The sequence below is a fragment of the Malurus melanocephalus genome, unplaced genomic scaffold (genome assembly GCF_030028575.1).
Source record: "Malurus melanocephalus ecotype Western Australia unplaced genomic scaffold, MMel_1.1 scaffold_569, whole genome shotgun sequence".
NCBI classification, from domain to species: Eukaryota; Metazoa; Chordata; class Aves; order Passeriformes; family Maluridae; genus Malurus; species Malurus melanocephalus.
Genome location: NW_026623801.1, coordinates 24,230 through 41,953, shown reverse-complemented (window position 1 = coordinate 41,953; position 17,724 = coordinate 24,230). Strand labels below are relative to the sequence as shown.

The window sequence follows — 17,724 nt, the reverse complement described above, 5'->3', positions numbered from 1 at the left end:
GGTGCACCTGCTGTGTCCAGATGACTCCTTCACATCACCCAGAAATGTAACGTTTTATGTATTTTTCAAAACAAAACAAGCCAGTATTCAAGATATCCCAAGCCACCTTGATCCTTGGCAGAGAAGGGTTGGTATTTCTTGTGCTCATGTGTTTATCAAGGTGAGACAGCAACTGGAGCAGGCACAGAGTGCTGCTCACTCCTCCTGGAGATTCCCCACAGACCCTTGAAACCAAGTATGGGTCGCCTCAAATCACCCCACAGGCTCCACCAACACTTGGTTTCCAAGGTCACACACAGTGGACATCGAGATGCTCCTGGAAAGTTTCTTTGTTTGATTCAAAGTGCCGTGTAAACATAAATCATTTCAATGTGAATTCTTCCGTGATTCCTGYCCAAACTCTGTTTCAAATAATCTGCTGGTGAAATACCTACATTTCTTTTTGTTTTCAAGAAAGCATTAGGAATGGGAAAGAGAACGTTGCTCTGAACTTTCACCCATATAACACATTTTTTTCAGATAATCCATGCTCGTTTAAAAATGAAAAAATTCTACTTTGGAGGAATCCCATCCCATTCCTTGAGCCTTGCACCTGTGCAAGATTTGTTTCAAATACATTCTGAGCCCAAATCCCTCCCAAGGAAGGGGTGACAGTGCATCATTCCCTCCCTGGGGCACGGTGCTGTCCCGTGCTCCGTGCACCCCCATCCACCTGCACAAACATCCTGTTCCTGTGAGCAGACAGRTCTCTGGTTTGGAGGATTTATAGSTAAACCTGGCTTAATCTGAAGGATYCAGAGCCTCAGGAACCTCAGCTGAATGTGGTACCTGACCTGCATCGACCTGGCTGCTCTGCTCTGCCATTCACCAGCTCCCCCTGACACCTTCTGCAAGGAAAGGTTTGAAATAAATTCCTGGTAAATGTGGATATTCCTGCTCTTTATGAGAATTCTGCAGGGAAACGTTTGAAATAAAGTCCTGGTAGCTGTGGATATTCCTGCTCTTTATGAGAATTTCAAGGAAAGCGGAATCCAAGCACATCTGGTGTTTTATTTATGGAGGTTACACGCTCCCACATGAAAGCAGCCGTCCACTTTTAACCTGACAACAAAACTCCCACTTCTCCCTCTGCCTTCGGGCTAAGAGTCGTTAATATTCATGGCCTATTGTCGGGTGATTTTACAGCCCCGGTGAAAAAGGCCTGAAGGGAGCTGAAATGCCAAAGGCCCCGGTTTGGAAGCATCTGGCTTTCCCTAGAAAGCATTCCAGCTTTCCCAGAAGGTGAAAGCCATCTCCCAGCCCCAGATCACACTCATCAGCCCAATCCTGGGACCCACAGAAAAAGGAATATCTGTGCATTATCCCTGTAACCCCAAAAGGTGAGGGTATGCCAAAGCATCTCGAGCACCTGTGTGCTCCAAATTCCCTGGGAAGGAGGACCAGGCTCCAAATTTTGGTGCCAAAGTGCCAACCCCAGAGCGTTCCTCACCTGGGTAGAGCAAGCAGCATGAATTAATTCCCAATATTCAGGGAAAGCCACCTTGCTGATGGGACTCTTCCTTTTGCAGTCCTGTGAAGGCGGATTTATAAAGAAATATTCTCTATAAATATAGGGAATACATGCCAAGATCATCTAAAAGTCCAAACCTGAGTGTTGAAATCCAAGATTATTGTCCCCAAAAAACTCAGGGCTCCTGAGCTGACAGCACACAGCTGGAGCCAGCAGTGGCTGGAGGCTGCCCTTCCAAATTCCAGATTAACTTCTTTAAAAGGATGGTCCTGAAGTAAATAAAACCTGTGAAAATCTGCTTTTCCAACAGAACCCACACTTAGATCCGCACTGTTGCATACATACACATGTAGGTAACTCTTATCTGCAATTTTTTTTCAAATAAATATCAAGCATCTTTTAAAAAGTTTTCTTCCTGGTTTTTTTTTTCTGTAGGGAAATGAATTTTCATAAGACAAAAAAATAAGTTTCTACCTTTTGCTTGACAAAAACAAAAAAAAAATGTAACTACTAGAGTTATTACAAGTGGTTAAAACTGGAATAAAATTATTTTTCTCTCGTTCCAATGGGACAATCTTGCAGATCTTGCAGATGTTGGGAGAGAGGCACTGCAAAGAGCAGCTCCAGGGATGGATCCCGAGCAGAGCAGAGCCCAGCAGAGATGCTCTACCCCCTCCCTCTGGCCGAGAGGACACCTCACAGACTACACTGCTCCAAGTTCTCRGAGAGAAACTTCGGGCAATTATTCCCTAAAAATTCATCTGTAAAAAATCTTCCTGAAAGCAGCTGTGCTGGGAAAAAGGCAGCGATGTCCTGGGGATTTGACCCCTTAGAAACTCATCAATATTCCCCCAGCAACGAGCCTTTCTAATAACCTAAAGGAAATCAGAGAATCCAACTTCTTTCCAGCAGGAAAATGCAAGGAGTTAAGCACACAGGACTGCTGTGGGTCCTGCAGGCACTTCTGCGTGGCCGAATTTGGGATGAAAGAGGAGCCTGTCCGCTGTTTCTCTGAAATTGTGCCAGGGGGATGAGCYGGAGCCGGGCTGCACAATCCCCCCAGTGTTGGGGCTCTGCTGAAGTTTGCCAGCAAGCAGGGATTACACACAAAATCCAGGCTTGGTGGGGTTTTTGTTTCTTTGTTGTTTCCCTTCTTCCTTTTTGTGTTGTTTCCCCCTCTCTCCAGCTCTGCACATCTGGGATTTGGCATTGGAGTTTTTCAATCCCTGTCTCCCTGCAGGAGATCCGCCAGCAGGGGTGGAAAAGGMGAGTTGCAAGATGTAAAGGTACAGCCAGAGTTGTGAGAAAGAGAAAATGTGAGGATATATTTTAGATTTTCCCATATCTCCAAGAATTCCTCTCCAGATTCTCCTCCTTATTAATCTAATCCTCTGTAAACTCAACTTCTTCCCATGGATTAAATCAAATGCTGAGACAAGCCCAGCCTGGCTCCTCCTGACCTGAAACAACAGAGACATAATAAAACAGCCGTGACAGACAGCACCTCCAGGAAATCTCTCTTTTTTTGGGAATAAAAGGATCCCGTGCCTGCTGGGAGCTGTATGGTGTGCAGGGAACAGATTATCTGTCCCARCTCTGCAGTTTCCTGCAGGGCTCAGATAACTCTGACTCCGTGCCATGGGCACTGCTTCCCACAGGATTTCTCCTTCACCCCTTATTTCTTCCTCAATTTTCCATCCAAGCTGATGTTATCTGTCATCTCTGGGTGTTTTTTCAGACGCTGCTGATGTATCTGGTRCTTTCTCATTTTCTGTTTATCGCTGTCTTGGACCTGACAGGAGGGTACAGAGAGGTGAGGGTCGGCTCTACTTCCAGGGAAAAAAGAGGAAACAGCCCCAAACTGTGCCAGGGGAGGGTCAGGTTGGACATCAGGAGGATTTTCTCCATGGAAAGGATGTTCAGGCATTGGAAGGGGCTGTCCAGGGAAGTTTGGAGTCCAGGGAAGGCCTGGATGTGGCACTCAGTGCTCTGGGCTGGGGAAAGGTGGGGATGGGTCACAGCTTGGACTCGATGGATCTCTTTCCCAGTTATTGATTCTGTGATATTTTCCTCACATGTGACCAGGGCTGTGGCACCGAGGGCAACATGAGGCACTTCTGGGATGCTGCTAAACCATGTGGATGTAGGAAAAAATCAGCTCCACACGTGGAGGGATCCCACACGCACAAACACMCCCATGAACGTGCCCTGCCTGGATTTTGGGGAGTCCCAGCAGAGCTGGAGAAGGGACCACAGGCTCAGTTTATCCCAGTGGCATCATTCCCACACGTACCAGTCGTGCTTGTGCAACCTGACACCCCCTCCTCAGCACGAGCCAGCCTTCCCAGAGCGACTGCGTTATCAGCCTTGGCTGCTGCTGAAYTCCTCACAAATATAAATATGTCAAATGGCCAAATAAGGTTTAATCAATACCACAGTCAGGGCTTTCAATCCTCATGAACTCCGAAGTTGCGTAAACAAGCTGACTGTAAACTTTGCAGGGCTTTTGGAACTCCACTCCTTGACATGGAGGTTAAAGCGTGAAGAGTTGTGAAGGGTTTTATCTGCTCTTTAAGGTATTTGTTTTTTAAAGAAGAGGAAAATTAAGCTCCAATATTTCAACGGTTCAGTTTGGGCAAACACATTTCTGCTCATCGGTGATTTCTGCTCATCACTTTCCCAGCTGCCTCCTCCAAGACGAGCTAGCCATCCTTCCAGGGAAACTTCCACCAGGGAATCTTCCTGACCTAAAGGAGACTCCAAACAACATCTGTGACCTCCTCATCAGCATCCATCCTGCTGGAATGTGTGTGAAYACCTGCCAGGTCAGTGTGAGGTGCTGTGCAAATGTTCTGGGGGAACATCAACACGAGACACCAGCTTACACAGATCTGAGAGTGTTCCCATACCTGTGCCAGGTGCCTCCCACAGAGCTTCTGTTGATGGGCAAGGCAAAGTCATCATCAAATGTCCCCTCTCCACAAARATCACACATTTGTTGCTACCAATGTCACATCATTTGTTGTTTCCTCGTCTCCTTGCCTGTTTTGAGTCTCAACCAGGCTCACCAGAGATCCTTCTTCTTCTCCTCCTCCTCCCCACTCTCACATTCTGCCACTGGTTTCTACCTGCTGCCATGACCAATTTGGTGAGAATTTGGGCAAATTCCCACTTGGCMCTCCCAAAGTTCCTCAGGAGCTGGAGAGTGGGACAGGTAACAACATCCAGATGAGCTGTTCCTTCCCCCAGGTCACCCTCACACTCCCAGAGCTGCTCCCACAGAGCAGARGCAGCAGCCTGGCTTGGCTTAGTGAGGGAAACCTGAGCTACTCCACTCCAGCCATAAAACCCCATGGACTATAAATATCTCCCCATAGCGGAGAGAATTCTTTTTTGACACATTATATAATGGATGCAATAAAAAMTATACTGTGCCTGGCAGCCTTTTCAAGGCTTTCCAAGGCTTCCCTTCAGCAGCTCAGCGCACCGGCTGGGCTTTGATGATTTTTTTTCCACTGTATGGCCATAAATGTATTTAATGGGAACACGGGAAGATGACTCTCCAGGGAAAGAACCTGTATTCCTCTTATAGAGAAGGTGAAGAGACTTCCTTCAAAGTTTCCAACCCTTTGAAGCGACTTCAGCTCCGTGAGATCACGGAGGCTTTGCCAAGGCTGAGGTGTGAGTGTCTCCAGCTGGTTTGTCCCATTTTCAGTTGTTTTTCACAGCAAAATCTGCACCAGGGTGAAGCTCTGCGCTCACCAGGCAGCTGGTGACCTTCAGTGGTGTGTCCCCATGGCAGGTGRCTTCTGAATGGACACCAGTGACCAAAACTTGCTGCCAGCATGGCAATGAGGAAAGAACGGAGCTTCCTTCTCACCAATTAYGAAGCCAAAGAGATTCACACAGAATGAAGGGGAAGGATTTAGCAAGATCTGCTTGGAGAGTTCAGAGGAAASTCTGCAGCACCAGGCTGAGCTGTAAAGGGCTCAAATGGGGGCTGGAGGAGTGGATGGCTCTGAGCACCACCCAGGGAACAGGCTCTGAGCTCCAGACACATCCCAGCCTGGCTGTGCTGTTGCCCACGGCCAAGGCTCACAACCTGTTCCCATTTCTCCAGCTAAACTCCAAAAGTCACTCCTACCTCCTGAGTCCTTCTGGCTGGGGTCCCCAACACAGGAGCCAGCCAGTGCYCACCTCTGCACCTCACWGGGGACACCATTTTCCAGGATGAGCACTGACAAAGGATAAATCCCTGCTACCAGAGTGAGAAATGGGACCTACAGGAATGGGAAGGGTCGGTTTGAGCTCCAGATGTTTCATTATCAGGTTTAAACTCGGGAACCTCCAGAAGCCACACTTTTTATTCCAAAAGGAATCCTAAAATTGGTACCTTCTGAAGTGCTGGAGCATCGCTGCTCCTCCCAGCCAGCTCTGAGATTTTGGTCAGAATAGAACCAGAAGCTGAAATGCCACAAAGAAGATTCTGACCTCATGCAGAAGGGCTAAAATGAAGGGTCAGCTGTGTCCCTGTGGCCTGTGCCCAGTCTTTCGAGGCACTTGGCAGCATTTGGGGTGTCTGTGACACCCAGGCAGTGCCCACCTCTCCCGTGAGGTTACACATTCAGCTGCCAGAGCACAACGGACRGGCCGTGCCTTACGCCGAAGAACTGGCACATCCCTGGGAAAAAAGGGTCTTCTCCAAGTCTCTTTGTCTCCATATAATTAAGCTCAATACAACAAAGCATCCAAGTGRGGGGAGCGTTTTGGAAGGTTCTCAAGAGCCACAGTTGAGTTTATAGCTCGGGAAGGTCCGTGTAAAATTATTGATCATCGATTTGTTATTTATATTACCCAAAAAAAAAACCACCCCTCATGTTCCCAGATGCATAGTGGGTGTCAAGAGTAAGAACCTTGGAAAATAAATGGAAAAAGTTACACCAGCAAATGGCTTGTTTATGCCATAATTGGTATTAGGCAATTAATGGTGGGATGAAACATCACAGTGCTGCTGAAAACAAAAAGCAAAGCTGGGTAAAGAGCATTTAATGAGCRCGTTTTATGTCGTCCTCAGCAAGTTTACTGCCAAGCCACAAAAGACATTTATACACACTCCCTTTTGTCTCTAATGAAAGGGTCAGGGCTACTCGCTTCTGGGGAAATTCATGAGTTTATAAAGAAAAAAAATAAATAAATGTAATATTTTAAACTGGACATTCACATCCTCGAAGAAGCAGCTGTTTAAGGTGGGAGAGGTTTGCTGGGCAGGGCCCAGGTGCAGATCAAACACTTCCCCACAGAAAGATGGGGCTCAGTGACAGCCAGCCACAGGGACCTATTGTACAGCTCCAGTACCCAGATACGCCAAATATCTGGCATTCCAAAATCTCAGCTATTAATGAGGTGAGATCCTGAGCCACCAGGGGAAAAGGAGACTGAAATAATGTATTTTTTTGCCAGGAGTTACTACTCTGCTGTGCAATCCAGGGCAGGTTCCCAGTCTATATGGAGGGGGATAATGCCTAAATCATTTTAAACCAGAAAAATTACCTGGTCTGCTGCTTCCCAAAACTCATTTTCTACATCTGTTTCTCCTCTGCACTTCAAACACCCCCACTCCCCGCTGAATATTGGGAAAGGTCAAAACCAACGCTGCATTTCCAACCATGGAACGTGCCAGGAGGGCGGTATGGAAGGGACAGAAACCTCCAAACACCTTCCTCAGAATAGATTCAGGTCCTTTTTCCCCTTTTCTCCTGCACCTGAGGAAAAAAGGAGCCCRTGGAATGCTCCTCATCTTCCTCCTCCTCAGCCAGACCACGGAGCCAGGTGGAGCAGCCACAGGAAATGCTCAGGAAAAGGAGTTGCTGCCCTTGTTTTCCTTATAATGAACCTTTCTTTTAGGTTTGGAAGAAAAAAAAAAATAAAGACCTTTCAAGCCATTTCAAGAAGGGAGTTTGCTGAAGTGTTCTGTCTGGGAGATACAGGAAGGAATCAGCCTCCAAAGGCCTGGGAAATGGTGMATTCACAGAACTCAACAAGTGCATCAAACACATGAAACCTCACAGAAACCTCAGATTCCTGCTGATGAAAAGCCTGAGTAAAGTGTGAGCATTTTCCTGATTAATTTACTTCCAGCTACACCATGAGCATTCTGTATACTTATTTTTTAACCATTTCTTCAGTTTAAAAACACACATTTTTTTAGGAGCATATCCTGTTGCACCAGAAACCACAAAGTGAAAAGCCACTCTTCTTCTCACTAAAGTACAAAACCATCTCCAGCATTCTTCCAGTTAATTCCTTGGAGTTTTCTGGGGATTTATTTTGTAAGTTAAACATAGAATGTCATTTTCTGGGACGAGTTTATCAAGGCAAATCCTAACGGAGCTCCTGAAAAAAATACAAATCAACACATAGTGCCTGACTTTGCCACACTGGTTTGGGCTATACAATCCCATGACTTAGGGAAATAAAATAAAGAGATAAAGAGCAGCCTGACAGCATCTGAGATGGCAGGAAACAGTGGGAATTTGAGCTTCTCCTGATGAAAACAGCAGAGGAAGCYGTGGACAGTTTGCAGCTGGTAAGGAGAGGTATCCTCTAATGACACACACACATCTGGCATCCATTGCATCCTCGGGGCTGAAACCCAACACCCTGAACACAGCACAATGGCATCCCCTGATCCTCTTCCACTGCCCCTTTCCCCAGTTAACCCAGTGAGGGGAGCCCAGCCCCCACTGGTCACTGCTTTTCTCCCACTGGGCTGGGATATTTTGGCCCTTTGATCTCTGACAGTCAGGTCAAAACGTGAATCACAGAGCTGACTCCCATTGTCTGTGATTCCAAACAGCTCCTGGTGAGCAGAGCTCTGGACCTCTAGGAATCGTCTAGCTGGTCTTTAAGCATGCCACATAAATCTCTAAAGGAAAATAATCCATATTTTACCCATAAAACATGGTTATTCTAATTATTTTTGTGTTGGCAGAGCCCATTTACAGTGGGATCCCACCTTAAGGCAAGGCTGTGGCTCTGCCACCTACAAGACCCCAAGGATATACCATGATTGAAGGCACTTGGGAAAGGTTTCACCCTTAATGGGGTGAAAACCACCAAAAACTGCTTCCAGTGCCAACCCAYTTATGGCCACTGCCAGGGCTGGGCTGGTCACTGATGGGGATGGACAAACCAATGACCCCGTTCGAGATAAACCCCACCAGCCATGGCAGTGCCCGAAAAGCTGCAGCATGCCAGGCGTTCCAGCACAAATGGAAAGTCAAACAGAAAGGAATGACTTCAGAGAGYAGCTCGGGGCCAGCAGCCCCTCCTCGGCGCCCAATCTGTGAGCTCTCTTCACCTCTTGGCATCCCAGCCGGGCCTGCTGCTCCAGTGTGAGGTGGAGGATTTCCAGATCCATGGGTTTATTAGCTTGGAGAGGCAGCAAGACAGGCAGTCAATATCCATGAATGTGCAGCAAACTAAAAACACCTGTTGGCCTCCAGATCTGGAGGTTTTGGCTGGTTTACAGAGAGAGAGGGTCTAACAGGTGCCCCTGTGGCCAGTGGGGATTTTGAAGGGTTTGCAGAGGCCCCAGGAATGGTGAATCACGCGAAGGAAAAGCGGCTGCACCGTTACACACAGCACATGTGTCACTGTCTGCAAGCCGAGCCACGGRGAAACTGCAGCCCCATAAAATTAAGTGTGTCTGGGAGGAAACCAGCCATGCTGGGGCTGGGGAATTTCAGCCCAGAGTGGTAGTTGAGGGTCCCCCAGACTCTCTTTGCAGTCTAGAGATTCCTCTGCTGAGGAATGTGCAGGGAGAACCAGTCCCAGGGCCATGACAACACAGTCCAGCCTTGGCATAGCTTGGATGGTTCTTGTGGGTCCCTTCCCACCCAAATACTCTATAATTCTATAATTCCATGATAAAGAAACTGCAGAGGAACAAATTCCCTGAGCTGGTGTGGGAGGATTCCCATTTTCCAAGTTAACATTTTCCATTTGAGCTTTGTAAAAATGTTAAAAGTGACGTAGCAAACTCCTTCGCTGGCTGGTGCCACCTGGATTTCTGTGCAGGGGGTGTTAGTGGGAGGTTTTCCTCCTTCTCCACTATCAAACAACTCATTTTGGGTCTCAGTTTGGGTCCAGAACAACAAACTCCAGCCCAAGGCAAAAACTCCACAACAGGAACTTGCACAYACTGCAACTTGGATGAAGGATGTATGGAAAGTGTCCTCCCTTCCTCACAGACACACTAAACCTCTGGGCAGGGAATCCTCCGAGCATCTTCCCCTAAAATAGAGATATTTGTAATGACTGGAATCTCCACATATGTTTGTTTCTGAATTATTAAACTGATTATACTGTTGAGCTCAGCCCATGCATCACGGAAGAGGAAACAAAAACATAACAAACAAGGAAAAAAATGAAAGGAAAACCTGTTGCTGAGGTGGGGATGAGGCATTTCAGAGGCTGCTTGAAAGATGTTATCACCTGCTAGAGAATGAGGCTTTAAAACGATGCCTCAGAGAAGGCAGCACTTAATGAATTTTAAAAAAAATGTTTTCTCCAACCTTTCCAAACCCAGAAACGGAAAGCATAACATACCAACGATTTATTGCAGAGTGGGCTGTGTGTTTAAGCATAAATTAATTCTACAAATTTCAGGCAGCTTTGCAGCAACGTTTCTCGTTCCTACTTTGGCCCTCACTCCTCGTCTCACTCACCAACCCTCCTGTTTTGGTTGGAACCAGGCCCWTGTGCCCATGGCTAGTGTGGCTCCCACACCGCAGATTTTCAGCAGATCCTTAGAAAACACGGAAAATCTGGTGAATTATTTGATTTGAAGATCTTAAAGGTTTTTCCCAGCCTAAAGGATTCAATAATTCTGTCACAGACAGGGAGTTAAGCTGCCCCCTGTCATTTCTGGTTTTGTGAATCCACTGAAGCCTTTAAGATTTTAGTCCTTCACACACAATCTTGTTCTTTCTCATTGCAATAAACCAGCAATTGGTGAGGAACTGTGAACCTGGGATGGCTCTTGGCTATCTGACATGAGGGAAGGGCTCACCCTCTCCAGACACAACCCAAGAATTCAGCTTTAATTCAGTCTACTTGGCATCCATGTAACAAATCCTTCTCATTACCAATTACACGACGGGATCCCAGTGGTCCAGTTACACCGGAGCACTTCACATGGCTTGGAAAATAATCCGTTCTCCTCCATAAACGTCCCTCGACTCACCCCCGAGCTCACAAGCCTGGCTGTCCACGGGTGGTTTACGGGAAGAAAACACCTCGGGCAGAGCTCAGAACCATAAACCCCGCACAGCTCTGCGGTTTTGCAGCCACAGCCTCTGTTTAATTAGTCACAGATGGCTGGGAAGCTCCAAGGAAATCCTTGCCTGGAAATTAGCTGCCGCTCCGCCACGGGACCGGCACTGCCRCGGCRGAGRAAARATCACRGGAGGTGCAGAGCTTTGAAGATGCYATCCAGCAYTTCACATGAYTTGGCCCAAGGTASCCATTTTTCCMAAMAAWCAGRGGGTTTTRTCTTCTCCAGGTGGCAGAATGAGTCATTTCCAGAAGTTTTCTAACCCCTGACAGATCTTAACATGAGGAGMAGTAAGGATCTGTGTGAACGTTTCAAATCGATGCGATGTCAGTGAAAAGACTCCACTCTGAATTATTTGCCAAAACCTAAGCAGAAGGCTAAAACTCATCCAAAGGAYTTGAGCCGTATATTTTCTTCCACTCAACATGATAATCTCTTTTAAATGATCATGAAATCCTTAATTCTTGAGCTCAACCCAAGGAAAGCCTGAAAAGAACAAAGCCAGCCGTATTTCAAATCCACTAAAGCCCATCAGATTTTAGCTCTGTTTCGCCCACTATCGCGTTCCTTTAAACAAATGGCTGGCAATGCTTTTCCCTCTGCACGTGCTCCATCACTCACCAAGGGAGCTGGACAGAGCTGGACAACTTCATACGTGAGAGAGCCCATCCAAAAGGCTGTTTGCTGTACTCCAGTTCACCTTTAGAAACTCAAATCATATGAACCGCTCAGTTATTCACAGAGTTATTGCCCTGCAGTTGTGTTGAGGCTGGAGATGGTGCCGGGTGCCAGAAATGTTTGGTCAACACCTCCCAGCAAGGGACACAGGGTCACCCCACAGGTACAAGTCCCAGGACACTTCTTTTGCAGGTACAACAACAGATGYTCCCCCCAGCTCCAGCACGTTTTCTTTTTTCTTCCAAACTCCCTTTACAAAAGGTATTTTTTTTAGCTGAATGAGCCCCTGCTTCGCCTTGGCTTGTTTCCTCTYACAGATTTCTTCAAAGAGCTCAGCCCTACCTGTTTGCCAGCTCTTAAATACCGAGCTTGGCTGATGGACAAGCCGATAGCACAGGACGCAGCCGAGCTCTGCACAAGCTGCCCTTGTTCCACTGCCTTCCTGAGCCAAAATACAAGAAAATCCCAGCAGGAATCTCCTCTGGCCTCAGGCTCCTCTCCCCTCCCAGCAGAAGGCTAACCTTGTGAATCAGGAGGCTGCTTATAAATAAAAGTACTCGGACTTCTTGGCTGCTGGAGAAGTGCTCTGCTTAATTTAGCCCTGGTATTATTAACCGTGGACTCTCTCCAATGAGCTGACAGCCGAAGAACAATTGCAGCCATTTAATTCCACGAAACGGATTTTAAATTGGCCTCATGAACTGCAAGCCCAGGAAGCATCGATCACGGTATCTTGCTACCGTCATTGTGAAGTCTGCACCGAGTTCTCCTCGGGCTGGGGAAATCACCTGAGTCTGAACCGGCGCTGTCACGCGAGTCTCTCCATCTTGGAAAGAACATCTGGCTCCTGGATCCAAGAAAACACTGCCTGTGCTTTCCTTTGCTTCCAAAGACTAAACCCTTCCCGTTTTGACTTCCAGCACACCAGAGTGTTTCGCAGTCCTGTGGTTCTCCAGCAAATCCCTCTCTCCCAGCCCCAACACACCCAAAGGCTTCCAACTGAACAGCTCGGGAGAGATTAGCAGGAGAAATCAGGTTCTTAGTCAATCAAACAACACCGAGGGCACGTCAAAGGCTGGGTAAATGAGGGCAGTGCTATAAAAGAAAGAGACAATAATGGTCTCCTGAAGCGGCGGGTGACAAAGCCACTGGAGCTGGCCTCCAGGGACAGACACTAATCACCATGCTGCTCGCCACTGCTGACCTCTCCTTTGTGCCGAGCTGGAGGAGGTTTGGGCTGGCCCATGCTTCAAAACTCAGCCGGGCTAATTAGGAACAGCCCCGGCCCCCCGGCATGGCACAGCTCCCACATCACAGCCCCCTGAGCCTGAGTGTTGCTGAGAYGATCCACTCTGCCGGGAGGGTCCCTGTGAGCGAAGGGTGAAGCCRAGCAGCTGATGCACAGCAGGAGAAGCAAATAACACCCACCTTCACACCCCCAGCCATGCCCACACGGCTACAGCCACCTCCCACACACAGAGGTCCCGCTGTCACCCTCACTGGGGTCTGATGGGTTCACCAACACCGGACCCCAGAGCGCTGGGTGGTCCAAGGATTCCCAGGAAGGCTGGGCAGGCTTGGAGCAGAGCCCAGGCTCTCTGATAACCCCTCCCTTCAGCAATGAGCCTGCACAGAAAGGTCATTTATATCCCCCAAACGGGAGCTCTAAAGGCAGCTTCAGCCCAAACTTTGAATAGTCCATTTAMAACCCTTTCATCTGCCAAGGGTGGAAGGTACCAAAGGAGTTTGGGACAACCCAGCTGCTTCCTCAGCTCAGAAACAGTCAGTGGTCAGCGTAATGCTGTCCAGATCAATCCCTGCCACAGTTTGCTGCAAAGCAAAGCCCAGCTGAGGGCAGGTGGACAAGCAGAGCAGGGAAAAKAAATCAATTCCTACACTGACAGCATCTGAGAGGATCAAAAAAACCATACAGAGATGCAAGAGGCAACAGAAAAGGCGCTGAAACCCTGACAGGCACACGCAAAGCTCTGCAGAGCTTCCTGCAAGACTCCCACAGCCCCAGCGAGGGCTCTGCCTTCAGCACGAGGTGATTTAACCCAGAGAGAGAGAGTGAAGGCTGTCCCTGTCAGCAGCTCAGGAGAGCAGGAAGGACAGCACCTCACCCTGGAAGGCGWGCGCTGGAGAACCRYCGGCTGCCCRGCCAGGGTAAACACCCGGCKGCTGCTGCTGCTCGGGGCTGGCCAGCAAAAATATCCCATGCTGAAAGCTCTGATAGGAGTCTGGCCAGGGCAGGGAGCGTCCTCCTCTAAAGCAAACACATCTGTGTTTCTTTCCAGGCGAGAAAAAACGATGCGGTTCGGATCAGACGCGGATTTCTCGAAGACAGTGACACGTGGAATGTCACAGCTTTGCTCTCACYGGTTATTTCCACGTCCTTTTCAACAAACAGCCTCATCCTGCCCAGAACTCCACAACTCCATCCTTTCTCAAGGAGGTWCCACCATCTCAAACACCGGGATAGCTCCTTTGACAGGTGACAGATAAGGAAAGAACGAGTCATTGCCGTGGTGTCCTTCCCCAAAACAAACTCTTATCATATTAGGAAAATCCAGCACAAATGTTGACTGATGAGSAAAGCCGACCACCCAGAGCACTTTTAACAGAGAAAGAGAAGAGGAGAATTCAGACAATTAGGTTTTTCATCAGAATTTTTCCCAAAAAAAAGTATTTACCCAAAAGAGCCACTGATAGGAGTCAATAAGAAATGAAAATGAAGGGAAGGATGATGAACTGGGCATTCCTGTATCCTCCATCAGCACATTCTCTGTGGCAAGGACTGGGRGTTTTGGAAAATGCTACAAATAACAAAAGTCATTAAGAAACAGACAAAAAAAAAATTACAATTTTTCTGCAAGCTAGGGCTAAKGCARCTGTTTCATTGGTGSTTTGGAACTTTTCAGGGGMAACATCCATTTAAAAACAGGATKGCAACAAAGGTTAAAATGAAACTGGAAAGTCAAGAAAGCTTTCTGAAGGTGCTTGCAAAAGGAACACTGTCCCCAGTCCCCTATGTCTAGATCTGTCCTTCATCTGCAGGTAATGAAAATACTCAAACCTTTACTGTTTCCCAGGTTCGTTGTTTGTAAAGTGTTTTCTGGAAGAAGGGGATGGCAGGGAAGAGGATGGCAAAGAATGGAATGGCAAAGAATAGGATGGCAGGGGGCCATTTCTGCCCAGGGTGTGAAATATARATCACCCAGGAATGAAAATAATTTGAGGCTGCAAATGCAGAGGAATGCTCCTGGTTCAGCTGGGCTTTGCTCTGCCAGGAGGCAACAGGACAATTAATGCTTTACAAACTGAGGACAAGCAGCACAAAGAATGATTTATCCCTTCCACTTCACATTCTTCCCCGTTCCTTGTAATTAGTTCACTCCAAAATAGCAGAGTTTGGACTGTTTTCTTCCTTTAACTTCAGGTAGTAGAGCCATAATTTGTAACCTTGTGTATCCTTGGCCATCTCCTGCTAAAAGCCCACTCCCACCACTCTGCCAAAATTTGGACAGTGGGATCTGACAAAGRATATTAATGAATTCAGAATTTCATTAAATAATTAATGAATTATTTAAAATACAACAGGCAAGTTAGACCCAAAGTCCCAACTTCAAGTCCCTTGTCCATGGCAGGCAAGGGTCAGTGCCACTCCTGTATTTTTCTCTCCTCCAAAACAAGCCAGTCATTTCCCTTTTAATAAAACATTAGGGGTCTCCAAAAAGTGAGTTTTATTTTCAAAGCTGCAGCCAATTATAATTGTGGGAATTGCTAAACATTTCCAAATGTCAAAATGCTTTTTGCTTCTCGGGTTCTGCTCAGGAAAACACTCAACTCCATCAGCTTGGACGAGAGAGGACGTGTGCATTCCCTGCAYGGATAAATTCACACCTCACCTTTCTGCCCTTGGTTCTGATTTCTGGGGGTTAGAAAGGTCCCAGGTTTGGATAAAATGTTCCTCTCCAGCCCTTCCAGGTCAGCTGTCCTACCTCAACACATCTCTGGTTCCAAAAGAGGATGGAACTGTGAGTCTTGGAAGGAACAGAACTCAAGGAACTCAGGGATGGTAAAGAAAAGGATTTTGTTACTTAAATTGTTGCTCTATATTTATAAATTGCTGCTGGTTTTGTTATTAAAATTGCACCTGAAGATGATGTGAGCAATCACTGCTGCCCTGGACCTTGCAGACTCCACAGTGAGAGGGAGGAGAGAGACACCTGAACCTGAGGCAGATGCTCTCTGATCATCRACACAGCCCAGGGAACCTCCCAGCTTTTAGGGGTTCTTTGCTATTGACTGTGGTGTTCCCAAACCAGAACCTCTGTGAATCACCAAACACAGAAAACTCAACAACATTCAGGAGAGAGTTTGTGTATCACACAGAAATTAATTAAATAAAGCTTAGCAGCCCCAAAAKGCAGCCTGGCCAAAGATACAAGGATGTTCATTCCTGAGGTGGCACTCATTGCCACACTGCCCTGGGCTGAGCTCRCCCCCCAAGCCGTGACCCCAAAGTTCCTTTGTTTGACCCAACTTTAATCAGCTTCCTTCTCTGATTTCAGCAAATCCCACCGCGGATGGCAGCCAGGAATAAAGGCTATTGTACAGCACAGAGCTGTGTCTCACAGCAAGCCATGATAAGTATTTCCTTTCCAAACATCCAAGTTCCCCAAACACCACCAAAGCCGAGAGGAGATTGTTGGAGTTTTGCAGATAAAACGACGGCGACGATAAAATATAAATAAATCAGGGCATCCCTCACTCCAAAGCCTCCGCTCTTCCAGCTCAGAATTAAAGGAAGAATTTGGCAGGGTTGCTTACCGTGCTGGCAGTGGGGGCCCTGGAAGCCAGAGAGGCAGTGACAGGGCTGTGAGGATCCCTCTCGGCAGCTGCCACCGTTGAGACAAACGCCGTAACCACACGAGGCTGCAAGGAGGAGGAAGAGGATGATTCCCACACTCACCATTGGAAAGGCCAACACCCACATCCCATGCCCACAACCCCAGAGAACAATTGAATAGTGACAAAAAACCACTGTTRAACCATTTTGGAATTTTTCTTCACTTGACCATGCAGTGCTCAATGCACAAAGTCTCAAAATTTAGGGTAGGAAGGAAATTACCTCAGGGAACATCTAATGGCTTTCCTTGAGAATTAACAGAAAAACATCAAGGCTGTGGTGAGATGATGCTATTCCAGCCAACGAGTGGATAAAAGACTCAGAAAATCACTCATGCAAGATCTCAAGGCAACAAATACGAGTTATTTGTGCTAAAATTGCAGGGATCTTTCTAGAACTGTCYGCTGGGAGCTGCTCCCACCTCTGTGCTGAGCTGTCCCGGAGATCTGGCTACCCCAACGCGGCGTCACCTTCGGGCGGCCCAGAGGATGAAATGGAGCTAAACTGTAAGTAAGCCTGAGCAGCCACGTTTCTCTGTTCTCASCCAGCGGAGTGTAAAATGGACACAGAGACACAGAATGCTCAATTAGGCTTCTGAAATCCACCTTTCCAAATCATCCCCAGAAATCCACAAACGAGGTTATGGTTTTTCCAGGGAAGGGTGTACTTGTCATAACTCACAAAACGCAGCCCATGGTTTATATTTCCCACTGGGAAATGCTGATCTCAAAAGCAGAAATGTTGAGAGCAGGGGCACTGTCACATGTGTGGTGCTTTGTCGGGRGGTAAGGACGCAGAACAAGCATCCATCTTCCTTTTTAAATCTGTTTAAAGATTTGGACAATGAAATTTTCTCTCTGTTCACTGATCTGGACAGGGCTGCGGTGACGGCCAACTCCTCTCTTCTTTCTTTTCCCCTCACCTCCTCTTTTCCTTCCACTTTTCATTGAATAAACTGCTACCAACTCCAGGAGCAATGGGACTGGTAGGAGTGCATCCTTCAAAAACCTGGCAAACCTGGAGCAAAGGGCATCACCTGATGGCACAGTGGAAGAGATACAGGGGTGACACCTGGCCCAGCAGCTCCCACTGTCCCATCCCAACCCTCTGCTCAGCCCAGGCTGGACTGTGRAGAGCCCTGGACCAAGAGAAGCCATGGAAACCAATCTATTGTAGATACATCCCAGGAAGGGACACACTGCAGCCACCAATGGTGTCACAGGGCCTTCAGGTCGGTTACCAACTAAACACACAAAGCTGTGATTAAATTACAGCCCCTTGTACAAA

At 47.5% G+C, this 17,724-nt stretch overlaps 1 protein-coding gene across 1 annotated transcript in view; it reads right to left on the bottom strand.

Moving 5' to 3' along the window:
* The window catches only part of MEGF6 (multiple EGF like domains 6), an 80,838-nt gene that overhangs the window by 51,700 nt on the left and 11,414 nt on the right, over window positions 1-17,724 (bottom strand). Inside the window, exon 4 of the mRNA XM_057382482.1 lies at window positions 16,359-16,463. Coding sequence (XP_057238465.1) covers window positions 16,359-16,463 — 105 coding nt within the window. The remainder of the gene's footprint in view (window positions 1-16,358; window positions 16,464-17,724) is intronic.